The 17,159-nt window shown below is 34.5% G+C and overlaps 1 protein-coding gene across 1 annotated transcript; it reads left to right on the top strand.

Moving 5' to 3' along the window:
* The first annotated feature begins 85 nt into the window (after positions 1-85).
* Positions 86-16,493, top strand: LOC149790712 (caveolin-3-like). Its single transcript, XM_089972759.1, has 3 exons — positions 86-929; positions 15,026-15,268; positions 16,041-16,493. Exons 1-3 carry the CDS (start codon positions 861-863, stop codon positions 16,134-16,136), a joined length of 408 nt encoding a protein of 135 aa, XP_089828885.1. The 5' UTR covers positions 86-860; the 3' UTR covers positions 16,137-16,493.
* The last annotated feature ends 666 nt before the right edge of the window (positions 16,494-17,159 follow it).

The following is a 17,159-nucleotide window of genomic DNA, read 5'->3' as shown; positions in this document are numbered from 1 at the left end:
TATTAGCCTTCGCTTTCATCTACATCATTCAAGTGAGATATAAAACTGGCCTGCTCATACCCTCGTTAGAGACTCAAATCTGGCCTGTTCTGTTGTAACAAGTAACTTTTATCTTAGAGACGTACTGACAAATTTCTTTCCCGTTGGGTAAAATTTATTGCGCCCGCAATAAAGACATAACATCAATATCATTACACGTTTGCTTTAGAAACTGTTGCTAGATGCAAAACAGTGATATTATTTTAGGATTTGTTCTAAGATGTTTACCTGACCTAAGTTATCGGATGTTTCCTGTAACGGAGCAATGTGTGATGAGTTAGCTGCATTGGTTTCGACAAATAATAGGACCACTGACACATTATTCGTGTTTTATATCATTATTTGTTGCACATTAATTGCATCAGACTTTATTGCATTGAATATTCACACGGATACACTGATTTGCATATTTCCAATGCCCATACTTACTTCGTGATTCTTCCATTACTCATAACGGTTGAAAGAAACGACTATATTGTCATTGCATTTGAACTCTATGCTGTAATAGTACTTTCCAGAAGACTTGGTTGTGCCCAGTGGCGATATTCAACTATATCCATATCCTATATTGGTGAGACTAAACCCGTCGTTACGAATACTATTACGGTGAATACTCCTTACATCATTCAACATTTACAAACCAATTATAGACAGATACATGTTTTTCAAGATCCATCATACGTTGTGACAAGTATTCTCTACATAACCAACTAACATCCGTTATTGGATGTATTGATTTGTATGAAAAAGTGTGCTTTTGCTAAAAAGAAAACTTAAAAAGACAATAAATCCGAACAGCCGAAGACGCCATATTGTTGGAAATGACCACTAAACACGACCAGCCAGACCTTGATATGAGAGATCCAAATGAAATCAACTCACATATAAAGGTAGGTGTGTTAATTTTCTTTAAATTATTGGAATATACTATTAGTATTTACAAGGATATTATTAGAGTATCACATCAGTAATAAGAGAGTCCCCGGTTCGATACCCTTCCAGATTAGTCTGAGTCGAAGGCCTAGGTGTTTTGTTGAGAAATGTACTGAGCTCCAACTTCCGGCTTATGAACTTAAAAACACTTCTCTGTCTCAGAGATTTTGTTTCTTTCTGTAACTATTCCATTCTAAGACGTGACCATGATTAATTTAGGGTTATTTTGGAACTTGAGCGCATACGAGTGCATATGACGTGTACACAACTAATGACAGGTAAAAATAACCAACGACGATTCAATTGTTTCGTTATGTTTTGTTTAGTTGTTGTTTTCGGTATCGCATTCTCTTGTAGGTATGGAAGCCCCCTCGCCACCCCCACGAAATGATAGGATTTTTTTTCTACCTTAAATGCACGAAAATGGAATGCAAAAGCATTTTAGAACGAAATGCAATTTCCTGTAAAACGTGTTAGAAATATATAAGACTTGATACATCTGTACAAAACAAAAACATAAATATAATAATATAATTATCGCCAAACAGCAAATAAAGGCATTAAGGAGTACCTTCAATGCATATAGATTTAACGGGGGCATATATTAGTAATTGTCATAAATGCTGCAATGTAATTGAAGTATATTTGAAGTTGATCTGCAGTAGATCAATTCGGCTGCTTGGGATTGTGCAATATCAGTCGAAAAGGAGTCACTAAGCGCGAGATGCCCATTTTTGCTACTGGGCATGGTTTGAAAATAATATATTCATAATACAGTTTCTACAGGAATTAAACCTTTAAATCCACTATACTTCAACTAGCCTATTTCAACCCGTTGCGGATGCTGGAAAACACTCTTGTTGACCTAGAAATCGATGAGCCATAACCTATTATATAATTTATAGCACATACATTAAAAACAGCATCGCATTTAAAGTGTTGGTATAAAGCAAATTGATATAACAATAATTTTGGTATATCAAGTTGTGATCCGCCCATGGCGCAATAATACGAATATATTAACATTCTTTTAACTGCAGGCCATAGACCAATGCTGAATTTCGACTCATTCATTAATCCTAAATTGCATATGAAAATAACGATAAAAAGTATTATTAGTCCGTTATCTAAATGAAATTAAAATGGTACACAATGTAATCGGAATGCTTTCTTTTTTCAATTCCCCTCGCCACTCTCATGCGTAAGGGACATAATAAGCAAAAATCTAGAGTGAGAGACAAAAACATTGCGCTGGACGAAAACATTAAAACTGAACGTGTACCAAGTAACCTACAGAAATCGGGTTCGTTGTGACGGTATGTTTACGCTTTCCTTGGGATCTATCTACAGTGTTCATAATATCAATGATACATAGTTGCAATAGCCAGTCGACACTAGGCCTATATGCTAAATTTGTTGGTTACGAGGCACACATGCTGTAAAATATTTAATGCTTTGTTCTTGTTGTTGTTTCTTAGACGAATTATAATGTTCTAAAATTTGATTATTAATTATTTTTAAAAAAATGTCCTTCTCTCTCTCTCTCTCTCTCTCTCTCTCTCTCTCTCTCTCTCTCTCTCGCTTCATCTCTCTGGATTATCGAGGCTAGATACGGGCGAAAATCAATGAAAATACGAGCGATGGGGATTTTCGCTTGTATCATACGACGATGTCTCTGGACCTATGAACGATGGTAAAGTTTAGTCAAACCGTCCAAAGGAGAGAGAGATAGAGAGAGAGAGAGAGAGAGAGAGAGAGAGAGAGAGAGAGAGAGAGAAAGAGGGAGAATATTTTTTTAAATAGTCTTTAGAAATGTTAATAAAAACAGATTAATGACTTAGGTGAACCGTCAGTATATTAAAATATTTTAATTATTTCTTGCTGGTTCGTCATTCCGCTTAGTTTCTATTCCGCGATAATTTGCATACGCCAGTACGTGAATACCTGGCAGTTCAGGTTCAGTGTAAAAGAAGCTAACCGTGTTTGCAGTGCACTACTGTCTTCATGCAACATATATTTCATGTTTAAATCATGAATGTGTCTTATATTGATTTAATGAATGTCAATACAAATAGAAACTAAAAATGAAAACAATCAACTTATCAATTTGCATATGTGATTATGAACAACAAGAAAAATCGGAGAACTGCATTTTGTAGCGAACACACGTGCAGGGATGTGAGGAGTTTATTCACTCGGTCAATACACAGTTACCCGGATCATATCGTAACTCCATTCAAAGTGCAAATATGTGTATTTGTATGTGATATAAATAAAATACATGCATAGTATGTTCGTTGTATCAATTATATACCACTCGTTGTATAACTTTTTCGTTAAAAGGAAACTCGTCAAACCTCTTTTACTTTTAATCAAAAATGTATACATCTCGTGGTATTTCATTGATACAGTGTACATACTACACACACACACACACACACACACACACACATATATATATATATATATATATATATATATATATATATATATATATATATATATATATATATATATATATATATATATAGAGAGAGAGAGAGAGAGAGAGAGAGAGAGAGAGAGAGAGAGAGGGATTTTATATATATATAGAGAGAGAGATAGAGGGGATTATATATATATATATATATATATATATATATATATATATATATATATATATATATATATATATATATATGTATGTGTGTGTGTGTGTGTGTGTGTGTGTGTGTGTGTGTGTGTGGTTTAACCGTACATCAGCACAGTCAAGACTATATAGTTTCAGGCTACTTTAGGGAGAACAAAGGCAAGCAAAACAAAGTTGAAGAGTGGAATCCTTAAATTTTGGACCCAGTTTTTATGTAACATTTGTTTGTTTATTTCGTATCTTTGAATTCAATGAAGGTCACGGCTGAACACAAACTGGAACAAAAAATAGTCTCCATTAGTTGCCTCTTCATTTCAGTCCTATTTCGTATGCGAGGCAACAAAGGGAATATTGAACACAGGTTAAATAGATAATGCCACTTAGCTTTTACAAGACATGTTGCCTGGTAAATTCGAACAGATATCAAGCGAAATGATAAAATTGTTATCTCCAGTCGTCCTTCCGGACATGTTTGCAAATTTCTTCCGTGACAAAGTACAAACCATTAGAGATAAGCTTGACAACACAGTTTCAATTAACTCGACGTCACCATACAGTTGGGATACAGAATTTGAGCGGCAACCATTAACAGCTTTTGAACGTCTGTATGGATTTTGTACGTACAATCGTGATGAAGAGTGCACCAAAGTCATGTGAACTTGATAAAATTCCAACATCACTTGTGTTTGAGTGCTTAGATCCAGTATTGCCTTCACTAACTGATGTTATTAATACCTCTCTCTCATCCGGGGAATTCCCATCATTTTCAAAACTGCCATTGTAAAGCCTCTGCTGAAGAAACCAACACTAGACCATAACGATTTAAAGAACTGCCGCCCAGTTTCTAATCTCCCATTTATATCAGAAATCTTAGAAAAGGTTGTTCTATCACAACTTGTATCTCATCTAAATTCAAACCGTCTTTTCAGCAATGTACAATCTGCATATCGCCCTTGCCACAGTACTGAAACTACTCTTCTAAAAGTAGTTAATGACATTCTCTCTGCGTTGGATAGCGGAAAGATTACAGTCCTCACCCTCCTTGATTTGTCTGCAGCAATTGACAGAATAGACCATGATATATTACTTCACCGTCTCCAGCATGTATTTGGCATTCATGATACAGCCTTACTGTGGTTCAAGTCCTACTTGGTCAACAGGACACAAATTGTATCTGCAAATGGAATACACTCCAGCCCAGTTGACCTATGTTGTGGTGTTCCACAGGGGTCTGTTCTTGGACCTGTTCTCTTCATTCTGTACACTTAGCCGCTCTCAAGTGTCATATATCATCATCCAGTGTCTCACCAATTGTACGCTGATGACACCCAAATATACAAATCTAGCCACCCAACTGAAGTTGATGCTACCATCCAAGATGTAGAGAGGTGCATTTCTGATGTGAAATGATGGATGACATAGAACAAGCTACATATAAATGATGACAAAACTGAGGCCATTCTGATCGCAACACAAAGACTTCCTCATTCACATCCTTTACCTCAAACAATAAATATCAGCAAGACCAACATTAAATTCACACAATCAGTACGAAACCTAGGTGTTACTCTGGACAGTACTCTCACATTGCACCAACATGTCATGAACATATGCAAGGCTGCATATCTTGATCTGAGACGCATCAGCTCAGTTCGCAAATATCTTTCAGTTGATGCCACTAAAACACTTGTATGTTCATTAGTAATTTCAAGACTGGACTATTGTAACTCAATTCTGTCTGGTTCATCTCAATATCTACTCCAGAAACTTCAAAAAGTTCAAAACACAGCTGCTCGGATCATGCTTAGAGTACAACCATCGGAGCTCACCTCCCCGCTGCTCTGTACCCTACACTGTCTATCCATTCGATCCAGAATCAAACACAAAATTTGTTCTCTGTGCTACGTTTCACTGTCGGACTCTAGTCCAACATACCTATCCGACCTCACCCATGTGTACACACCAGCAAGATATTTACGCTCCTCTTCTGTCAATCGTATACTCATTATTCCCACTATGAAAACAAATTCATATGGACAGCGTTCTTTTGCATACCAAGGCCCAGTAACGTGGAATGAATTGCCCACTGAACTTAGACACAGAGACACAGTGATCACATTCAAGAGGGCTCTAAAAACTCACTTATTTCGACTGCGAGAACATACTTAAAGACCTAATAGTGTTTCTTACCTGAAATATTCTCAGCATGTTTTTTATTTGTTAATGTTTTTCTAATTTCATGGTGTTTGTTTTTGTAATAATATTATTATACGTTTTGTATCTTATAGGTGTTGTCTAATGTTGTAAAACGCTTACAGCTTCTAAAGATTAAGCGCTATACAAAGTCCTCATTATTATTATTATTATTCTTATTATTATTATTATTTGACATAACTGCATACTTTACATTGCACATAAATAGGTATCAGCAACATTAAGGGGATCTTACACAAAGACTTGTCTAAATGGATTAACAACTCAAAGCTTGAGTCATTATCATGCATAAAGACTGGGTTGTTGTGTCTTTAATGCCCCGCAATAAATGTATCCGGTGATCATGTATAAAGGTTGTCAGAACATATGAAAGGTAGAGTCATTGGTTAAGACGACGTCAAGAAATAACTGAGAATACTAAACGATGTAAAAGAATGTATTAATCCCTAAATGCGTATGAAAGATGGGAAGGGAGAGAGAGCATATTTACAGCTGAGATAAGCTATACTAATTATGTTATGTTATGTATATTTAATTTAATGATTTGTTTGTGAGTTTTAATTTTTTATTCCATTACATACTATTGTACGGTAATTTTGTTTACTGGATTAACATTTTCCAGAAATTCAGTTCAGTTCTGTTTGACCTGACTGTTATAATAATATAAACATTGTTTCGAGTTTCTGACCTTGATTCAGAAACAGTAGCAGATCTGGTAAAGAACTTTTATGTTTTTATATTTTAATCTTTCCCAGAGTAAGAACCACTGATTTCAGTTAAGTCCATACTTTGAATACGTGATGCTAGGCATTTAAAGCTTCACCCGGGAATCTGTTTTGCGTCTTAAGTTTGCCTTATGCTTAATGTTTTGTATGGAAGTAGTCGGTGTGCTTTAAACGTTTGACACGTTCAGTTGTGTTGTTGTGACCAGTTTGGTCTGATATTTTATTTTCTTCAAATTATTGGATTTTAAAAGATTATTTCCCAGGAAGTACTAGTGCTCTAAATTAATTCTTGGACAAGGACATTTATCAAAGTTTATACAGAATTCAAAAATTGGAATAATATTGTTTGATACAACAAGAGACTGTTGACACTGTAGCACTTTGCAGGTGCAACAGACGTCATTGTCTTCCATTTTGGATTTCATCGGGATTCGAACTCAGTTTCATTCAGAACTTTTTATTACTAAGAGTTTTATTTTTTAATTCTTGAATTATTTTTGGATTCAATATGTAAGGGATTTACCAGAAAACTAACTACTCAAATTGTGTAATCAGGATACACAAAATATCAAATGACGACTAAATAACATTATATGCATAGAACGACAAACGCGGTTTGTTTAATATGTAAGCACATTACATTACAGACATGTGCACGCCGTTCCGATGTTTCACGTTAATTACAGCATGATTCCCAGATAAATAAATACTCAAACCTCATCCAAAACTATTTCTTTTCTTCTGTATCATTGAACATCAATTTATGTTTTCATTTCGTCTGTAATAGCATTGCGTTCTTGAAACACAGTTTCCATTGCTTTTTTTACGTCCTGTAGATGATCTCTCAACGCCTTACTTTATCTTGAAAACTGTGATTTCATTTATGTTTCTGAACAATCGCACGACGTATTTTACTAACGTTTTAGTAATAAAAATTAGTGTTTGTATGGTTCGTCGCTTTCCTTATTACATGGTCAGTGTTTCAACGTTCATCAATTAGAAAGTATAACGTATTTTACAGATATCAACTAGTACGTCTCTGCACTTTTTTAATGTATCCACAAAGTTTATTGCAATCAACATTTCATTCTTTAAAAATCACTTCTGTTGGAACTCCTTGTCGTATCTTTTCCTGCTTATTGTGAGTTATGTAATTGCCTTACTGTGACATCTTTATCGTCAATTATGCTAAAATGTTAGACAAATGTAACATTGATACCTATCACACGTACAATATTTTCGTATTCAATTTTATTTTATAAAAAGGTCACGCAAGATCATTCTGTTTAGGTTGTCTTGGTTTTACAAGTTATTTTTTATTACCTTCAGGATGAGTAAATGTGTATAAACCTAACGTGTCATGTGGGTCGTTTAAACTGTGTGTCGCAAAATCTTGTCTTATTAATCTTGCTTTAAAGCAAAGCAACGCCTTGGATATCTTTTCCATGAGCACTACGCATTCGAAATCCTTCATTACCAGCTCCTTTGGTTAAAATTACTTTCAAAAGATCGTTGTTTCTTGCAATTTCTAGACTGTTTGGTAAAACTTTTCCCATAATTCCTCCTGCTGCGTTTATTCTATTTATGAGAACCGAATTTTTTAAGCTTCTTATTTTGCGTGCTGAATTAACCTCCACTTCTTTTTATTTTTTCAATCCTGCTGCTGAACCATTGTCCCTTTCCATGTAGCATACATTTTTATACTTTAAGAAGTAAAGAATAGATTCAAACGTTTAACGTATACTAAGCAACACGTTGAATACTGAGACCGCTATGGTGACCTATGTGCTTAGAGCGTCCGCCTAGGATGCGAGAGGTCACGCGTTCCAACCCCGATGGAGTCATGCCAAAGACTTATAAAAATGGTACTAGCCACTGCCTCACATGGCGCTCAGCATTAGGAGGTTAGTTATTGTCGTGCTTGCCTTACGCAATTCTTAAATTTATATGCGACGTTTTATCCCCTTAAGACAGCTCTATAGTGTTCAATTTCTAAGCCCAAACCATGTTTAATCTCCCTAACATATTTGCAATCTGAATTACAGAACATTGTTTTTGGACAGAGTATCATATACGGGTAGCACACATGATACGTTTTCACTGTTTTATTATATGAGTGAGACAAGGCATTGAAGTGGCGTCGATTTTGTAGATGTACTGTTGTATGTACGTCTACACGGTCCGGCGTTCCTCAATTTACAATGCTAAGAACTTGATAAAGAAACTACTTTACCTTTTGCCGAAATAAGCAAGATACTCAAGATATCTGTATGACCACCAGTCACTTAGCATCTTGTTTATGAACTTCTTGGACTGGTAAAAGATGTTAGAATAAACCTAATTTTTGCATCTCATTTGTTTAGTACTTTACCGAGCCTATCACCTTTTAGAGTCTTCTTGTTCTTTCTTTAAATGTTCACATTTTACTTTTTAAAAATGTTTGGAAAATTACGCATATGGCAAGATGTGTAGTAAAGTTAATCATATGGCAAGATGTGTTGGAAAATGAATCATATGGCAAGATGTGTTGGAAAATTAATCATATGGCAAGGTGTGTAGTAAAGTTAATCATATGGCAAGATGTGTTGGAAAATGAATCATATGGCAAGATGTGTTGGAAAGTTAATCATATGGCATGATGTGTTGGAAGGTTTTGAAAGTAAAACAGCTGAATTAGTTGTACGTCCAACACTTTTGCAGAGTTGTCACAAAAACATGAAAACAACAAAGATCAGCTGAAATTATGAAGAACCGAGATAAATTATATGGTATAAATGTTACTTTTATAGCCATTGTAATAATGATGACTATTTCAAACCTTGTTCTGTCTATATCATATCATTTGGTAAAAGGTTTAGCGCTGGTGAATAAACAAGTGGCATTAGCGCTCCATCAGGATGAAATATGATTAATTTATTGATAAAATGAAGAAGCAGATTAATAAATTGTACTAGTTAATTGTTTTGAGTTATTACATTACATTACATTAGTAATGCTCTAATTTATTAGTGGTCTCATTAGGGCCTTTCTTTCGAGCAACACTGAGAAACAATCATGTTCTGCACATTATCACCATCCTGAGATTACGTTCATCCTCATTATAATCCTTCCCTCTTTCACATTCTGTGTTTTGTTTCTGTTCCGTTTTGTCCTCTACAGCTTCTGGATATACTTTCGCAGTTTTGATATCTGCCTTTACAAAAACATTCTTATCTACAACGTTATTAATAGTATTGTTCAAATTCGAAGTTTAAAGAGTCATTGGATTTCTGTAAATTGTTGTATCCAAGCATGCCACCATTTTCACAGCTATCAAAGCTACACTGTCATTAGCATTTATTAATATAAGGAAAACAAATTTGCCAGCAAAGGCAAGGCAGCTTCAAAGGGTGCAATACATTTGCATGCTTTGGCTGCTTACAAAAGATACCGTTTTACGTATTTTAGTTCGTGTCTCGTGTCTCGCAGATCAGGCATGTTTCAATTTCTTTAATTTGTATATCACTGTTTTTCACATCTGCCACATTCCAGAAACCCATTGTCAGTTACAACGTAAAATTGCCATGCTCTCTTATGATCATATTTATGATTTTCCTGTGAAATTTATTTAATAAAACGATGTCTTCATCTGGTTTCCAGGTGTTAATCTATTCAAAATCCCTTTTCCGTGTCACCAGTACATGTTTAATATTTTGGTCTTCAGGACCTTTTCATCTTTGCACATATCCTCTTTTTTGTCGTAAACATATATATCGCTATCATTCAGTACAATCAAGCTTTTGGCCATTGTTTATGTTGCGTACAATAACGAAAAAAATCAAGAAGGTGTTGTGTTTGCACAATCTAATTATCTGCGTACGCGCTCTGTCGCTGTGCAGTTTGCTATTTGGCGTTACAAACTAAGTGATCTAAATAGGTTTCAGTGCCTTACTAAAATGGCTAGTCAATAAATAAAATCCCTTTGAGAGATGGTAATACACAAAAATAGTGTGGCCCCAAATTGTTGTCGTATCCATCCCACGACCACACCTCGCTCACCCAAGGATGGTGAGATATAAAACTTAGTGGTCTATTCAATTGATTGCTTCATTTTATTGCTAAAGGTCTGACATTCCATGATGAGATCATTGCACCGAAAACAAAACAAGTGATTGGTCCAATACAAGGTGTTTGCCTATGACTAACTGAAAAATGATTGGTTCAATACAAGGTGTTTGCCTATGACTAAATGAAAAATGATTGGTCCAATACACGGTTTTTACCTACAACTAAATGGGTGCTTTTGATACACATTCAAATTCCAGAATCGTCCTATATTGTTCCGCTGGAACATTTAAAACTGCATTCGTTACATAGAGTAAGTATAGAAAAAGCCTGAAGGTGTAGAAAAACAGACATACCTTTGGAAGTAATGGACTGATAAAAAGAGAGTCTATTTTTAAGGCGGGCCACACAAAAAGCAGCAAAAGTATGTGAGGTAGGTTTCTGTGTGTGACGTATCAACCATATTATGTGCACGTAATGATGTCAGTATGGTTTAGCTGAATAAGTGAAGAACCTATTTATATCAGCTTAAATGGTATATTTACCTACCATCTTAAGCAAACGTCGTTCAGCTGCATAACCATCATTTGAAAGGTCAATGCACAGCTTACTTATTATGGCAGTATTTAGAGTCGAGCAATGTATAATAATTTATCATTAAGAGCAAAGAGCATCCGTATGCATTATAATATAACATAAAGAGCACGGAGCATCCGTACGTATAATAATATAACATAAAGAGCAAAGAGCATCCTTATGTATAATACAATAACATAATTTATAGAACTATGTTGAATCGTCGTCCTCGCACCGGAGCCTTTTTCTGTTTTTTTAAAAAAAATAAAAAATAATTGTATAGTTCAATTAGACGCGTGGTACTTATAAAGTTGCTACTTGTCATTTCGGTGCAGGAGGTATTCACTAGCTAATTTCCATCAGGATTAGTATAATGTGAACGCTACATGACTCGTGTACACTCACTGAAATGTTCTTACACGCTGAATAAGATGTTAATTGAATTAATTAGTCTGATTTTAAACAGACGCGCACAGGAGGCAATAAAATCAATCAAGTGGGAAACTGAAACTCTGAATGCGAAACAGACGCAATGATATGTGCTCATTTCACGACTTCAACAAATGGGAACTGTAACTAATTAGGGAAAGAGTTTCTTTTTTGATATTCTAGAGCAAGGTGAAATCCTAACTGACTAATCCCATACATTTTATGCAAACTCGGCAAAATCAAACTGTTCGTGTCTTACAACACAACTACAAAGAGTTTGAGATATAAATGTTACGTTTTGCAATATGAATTCATTAAGATAGGTTTATGCAATGTCATGCGTTTTGCAATATGAATTCATTATGATAGGTTTATGCAATGTCATACGTTTTGCAATATGAGTTCATTATAATAGGTTTATGCATTGTCATACGTTTTGCAATATGAGTTCATTAAGATAGGTTTATGCAATGTCATACGTTTTGCAATATGAGTTCATTATGATAGGTTTATGCAATGTCATACGTTTTTCAATATGAGTTAATTATGATAGGTTTATGCAATGTCATACGTTTTGCAATATGAGTTCATTATGATAGGCTTATGCAATGTCATACGTTCACTTTTTAAGCAGCAGCAAATATTCATTTTGTCAAACGTATCAAAATATTTTAAAAGTCTGGTGGTCAAAATAATTGAGAAGCAAATATGCAAAAGTATTACACTATTGGCTCTTTTGGGGAACGCTCTAATATCATAATTTTAAGATTAAATTAAAATCAACTGTTACATTTAGTATTTAACAGGAATCGAGAAGTAACAGAAAGGCATCAAACAAATAAGAAGATAACTCTTCGTCCGTCGGTCTCTCTCTCTCTCTCTCTCTCTCTCTCTCTCAGACGTTACTCAACCTCAGTACGCTGCCACGTTTTATGTGCAGTGTATTGTTACATTTAGGCTCTTAATAAACGCAACAAGTAAAGAGTGAAGACAGCAAGCTTTGTAAAACTTAACAAATAATTTATTTCCCTAAAACAACAAGGTAAAAATGAGGAAAAGAACTTACGGTTTTAAGAATCAAATCAAAAAATAATCCAAGAATGAACCAAAAAATAAAATTAGAAGTCCTAGTAATAAAATGTTCCAATGAATCTAAGTTCGAGCCCTGACGAAATCCAAAATAGAAGGCGATGACGTATACTGTAACCAGTATAGTACTGATATGTATACAGTTCTTTGTTGAACCACAAATACTATTTCGGCGTTTGAATTCGGAATAAAATTTTAATAAATGTCTTTGTCCAATAATTCTGTATAAGCACTTAAATATTCCCAGGGAAAAGAATCAATCTCTTGGAATCCAAATAATTTGAAGAAATATTGAGGTATTAAACTCCAACTTGTCACAAAAGAAAAAAAAAACCTCCTTGAAGTCCAAGTCTTTAAAAGCTCAACTAAAATTATATTTCAAACATCACTATTAAATTTGGCTACTGCGTAAAGCAGAAGCCTGGATGAGGGTTAACCTACCGGTAAAACCAGACTTTCGAGAATATCGTAGAAAGTCACATACTCCCAATGCAGCATCAATTTCACTCTATAAATCACACATTAAGAATGAGTAAAAAAAAGATGTTTACTTGATTCTCAACCAAGGTCAAAAACTAGGTCGGCTTTTAGATACAAAGTTCTACTATTAGGTGTTTACGAAAAACACTCAGGTGAAACTAATTTCTGGAAAATGTCAAATTCCAGTAAACAAAATTACATTACTATAACATGTAATGAAATTTTTAAAAACTTAAAACTAAAAAACAAACAATTAGATTAAATCAAAATATATATATATATATATATATATATATATATATATATATATATATATATATATATATATATATATATATATATATATATATATATATATATATATATAATTGGAAACGCTATGGTGACGAAAAAAGGAAACATTTGCTTTGGTATTTACAGAAATACAAGGTCTTTTAGTGCTAAGACAAAGGGAATAAAGTCCCTTGATAGATAGGATTGATGCAATGTAAGGAACTATTGTAAATTACTGTAGATCTTATCATACTGCCGACTACCTCCATTAATAGCCTTTTACAAATGACATGCAGGAGCACGTGACTGTCTTAGGAGCCAGTTTTTATGTACAAATTTGATGTAGCATGCACCTGCCTAATACACAAATTCATGAAAAATAATACATGAGTGAGGTCAAAAAGGTCAATATTTTCGGATATGTATCATGAAGCACAACACAATCATATCACACACATGACCTGACAACACTACTGAAGTTCTTAGAATAAAATGTTTATGCACCCCAAGCCCTATTTTATACATGCATTTCTCACATTCAAAGGCCATATTTGACAGCATGTGGTGCCCACAATGCAAACGCAAGCCATTTCCCTGGGTGATACGTTTGAAAAACATTGTCTACTAAATAGCTTGATGCAATTCAGAATAGTTCTCATTCTAGCATTTTTTTAAATAGACATTCTAGTTACCTTGAACCCACGTGTCTATTGCTATTAGTGGCTAGTTCTTCTTCCGAGGGGCCCCGAGTGGGGGCCGAGTGGTCTAAAGCGCTCTCCGTTACAGATCACTGCCATCTCACCTCTGTCTGCGTGGGTTCGAGTCTCGGATTCAGCCTATGTGGGTATGTGAGAAAGCTTGCCAGTAGCTTCTCGTGGGTCGGTGGTTCTTTCCGGGGTTTTCCCGGGGTTCTTCCTCCACCATTAATACTGGCCGCCATGTATAGCCTATTGTGTGCTGAAAAATGGCTTTAAACCCTAAAACAACAACAACAACAAATCTTCTTCCGAACCGGCTTTTGGTATTTCAATGGCTACATACTGTGAAGTGGAAATGCCTCTCATCAGTTTCAAGAAGAACACAAGTCCGAAACACCTAGTTCACAAATATATCCATCTTTTTTATTATTACATATAAATAGCTCTAAAACTCACACCTTATCCTTAAATTAAGAAAGTTGCCTGGGGCGAATATGCGAAATTGGCCCTGCCACCTTAGTCTGCATCCCAGAGCTCGCAAAGTGTATAAAAGGGAGACAAGTCTGCAACACTTACCTGATTAAAGAGAGACAAGTCTGCAACACTTACGTGATTAATCACAAGTTACTGTAGATACACGTTATTTGAATAAATGTCTTATTTATTTTGTCTCCTTCTATTTTTAATGCCACCTATAACGTTTAATGTTTTTAAATACATCATTGTTATCCCATTCTATTAATTTCTGAAAATATCGTCACGGAAATTATAACTATAGTTATTTGTAGGTAAATGGCTGATAACTTCCATAGGATATCTTACATTAGTCTTCTACTGCACATGTTTAATTTCGAAAACGAGTTCTAATCATGTAGTCCATATTATTCTCTTTCAAGATAAGCTACGAGGACGTTTTCGCCGAACCCGATGGTGTGGTAAGTTTGGACTATATCTGGCAAGCGACCTTTAACTGTTTTAAATGTAGCAAAAACACATGCTACAAGTTTCTTTCCACGCTTTGCGGAGTATGCTGTGCATTCTGCTGGGGCTGCGAGTTTGCCGTCCTTGCTTTTCACCATGTATGGTGCCTGACTCCATGCCTAAGGACGTTTGATATTGTTATGGGCTACATTCAGAAGGTAATTCCTTTGCCGTTCTGTCTATAAATTGAAACCATTGCAGGGCTATGTAATATAAAGTTATGATTGATTATAGCTACTTTATGTGGAATGGTCAAATAAAAATTTCGATAAATTAAAAAGAACATTTGAGAGAAAATGAGAATTCCATGACAGGTTGCAAATTTTCTTTAAAATAAAGAAACTCTGGCGCACCCTCCAGAGCTCTCAACAAACACTGATAAAAAAAAATTAATTTTAATCTTAAAAATAAAGAAACAAGTCTTCAAAGAAAAGGCAGCATCTTTTATGAGACTGTAATAGTCTTTTAGGGTAATTTTATACCAATGAATGTCCAATACTTATTTTTTCTCCTTCGTGGTGATAGTGGGCACGCGGGATTGGAACCGGAGGTATCAGATGTCACTCTTTATAAACTAAATCAATATTTTTGTAAACCTTTCCTTGATGTGAATTTCCTACTGAAGTAGTTTGCTTTGATTTCTTTTTGCTAAAATGAAAATAATTCTTATATCTGCAAAACTAGTTCCCAAAGTACACTATCTTGTTAATATTAACACTAGTAATCGGACTGAAAGCAAAATAATTGAAGGAATATAACTTGTCATACAATTATGCTGGCTTTCTATACTTTTCATTGATGTATCAGATCTGAGTATCTTTGAAGATTATAATCATTATATGTGTAGATTATAATTAATAATCTGCAAGACAAAGAAAATAAATAAAACCATCAATACCTTCGAATACATATTTCTTTTTATAATTTCAGATTGTGGGAACGATTTCAACATGTTGCATAGCGCCATTTTGTGAGGCATGCGGTATGATCTTTTCCAACATCAAGGTCGTCAAGGTGCAGTCATGATCTGTAAGACGCTTGATCACGTGATGATGACCTGTACAGATTTATCACTGTTCATAAAAAATGAAGACATAGTGGTATAGGAATTACTAAGTTTAATTAAATCATACGGTTAAGTGATAATAATTCGATTTTTTTTTTTTTGGGGGGGGGCTGATCTATTTGAACATATATGAACAGATATCTTGTGATTTATAACTATGATTATGTAATAAACGCATTTCATATCATCCTAGAAAAACAAGTTTATCATTCTCAATCCATGCAAAATCGGAGTTATGTATACGTTAAATTTGTGTTCATTTCAATAGCTGCAAAAAAGAGATAAAGTAATTTCTGAATAAATATCATTTATTTTCATGACATTCTTTACAAAGATGCCTTCTCTCACACTCATAAATATTGGACATTATATGTTATATTTTTAGGATAGCGTACACGTAGCATTACGCATGTGCATCACATAATAATAATAATAATAATAATATATAGAACAGTAAAAGAAAGAAGCAAAATCAACACGTTTTGTAAAACTCAACAAACAATATAATTATTAAAGTGACAAATGAAACATGTCAGGGGAACTTATAGTATAAAGAAGTGACTCCAAATGTGTCCCTATACATGTCTTTGAACGTCCTAAACGAAAGAAAAGTCCCTTATAAATTTCATACCGGAAATATCCTCCAGGCCTGACGTTGTCAAGATGGCGTTGTCCAGAATTCTTTAGAATAATTTGTAAAAGTTCCAAAATATTATTATTGTCCAAATAATGAGCACTTTCTATCACCACTAAATAGTCCAAACAATTGTATTTCCTCTCGAAAATTATATACGTACAAACTAAAATACGTCTGCAGACTTACATCAGGATCACAATGAGTGTTAATGACTGCAAAATTCGGAATGAAACTGAATGCTTAACTTTTTCCTTATATACACCGTAAACTGCAACTGCATTTCGCAATGGACACCATATGACAACATACACTATTGATTTGCGACGTACTAAGTCACAAAGTATTA

Source organism: Sinohyriopsis cumingii, chromosome 10, assembly GCF_028554795.1.
Source record: "Sinohyriopsis cumingii isolate HCF-2022 chromosome 10, ASM2855479v2, whole genome shotgun sequence".
NCBI classification, from domain to species: domain Eukaryota; kingdom Metazoa; phylum Mollusca; class Bivalvia; order Unionida; family Unionidae; genus Sinohyriopsis; species Sinohyriopsis cumingii.
This window is presented reverse-complemented; position numbering and strand designations above follow the sequence as displayed.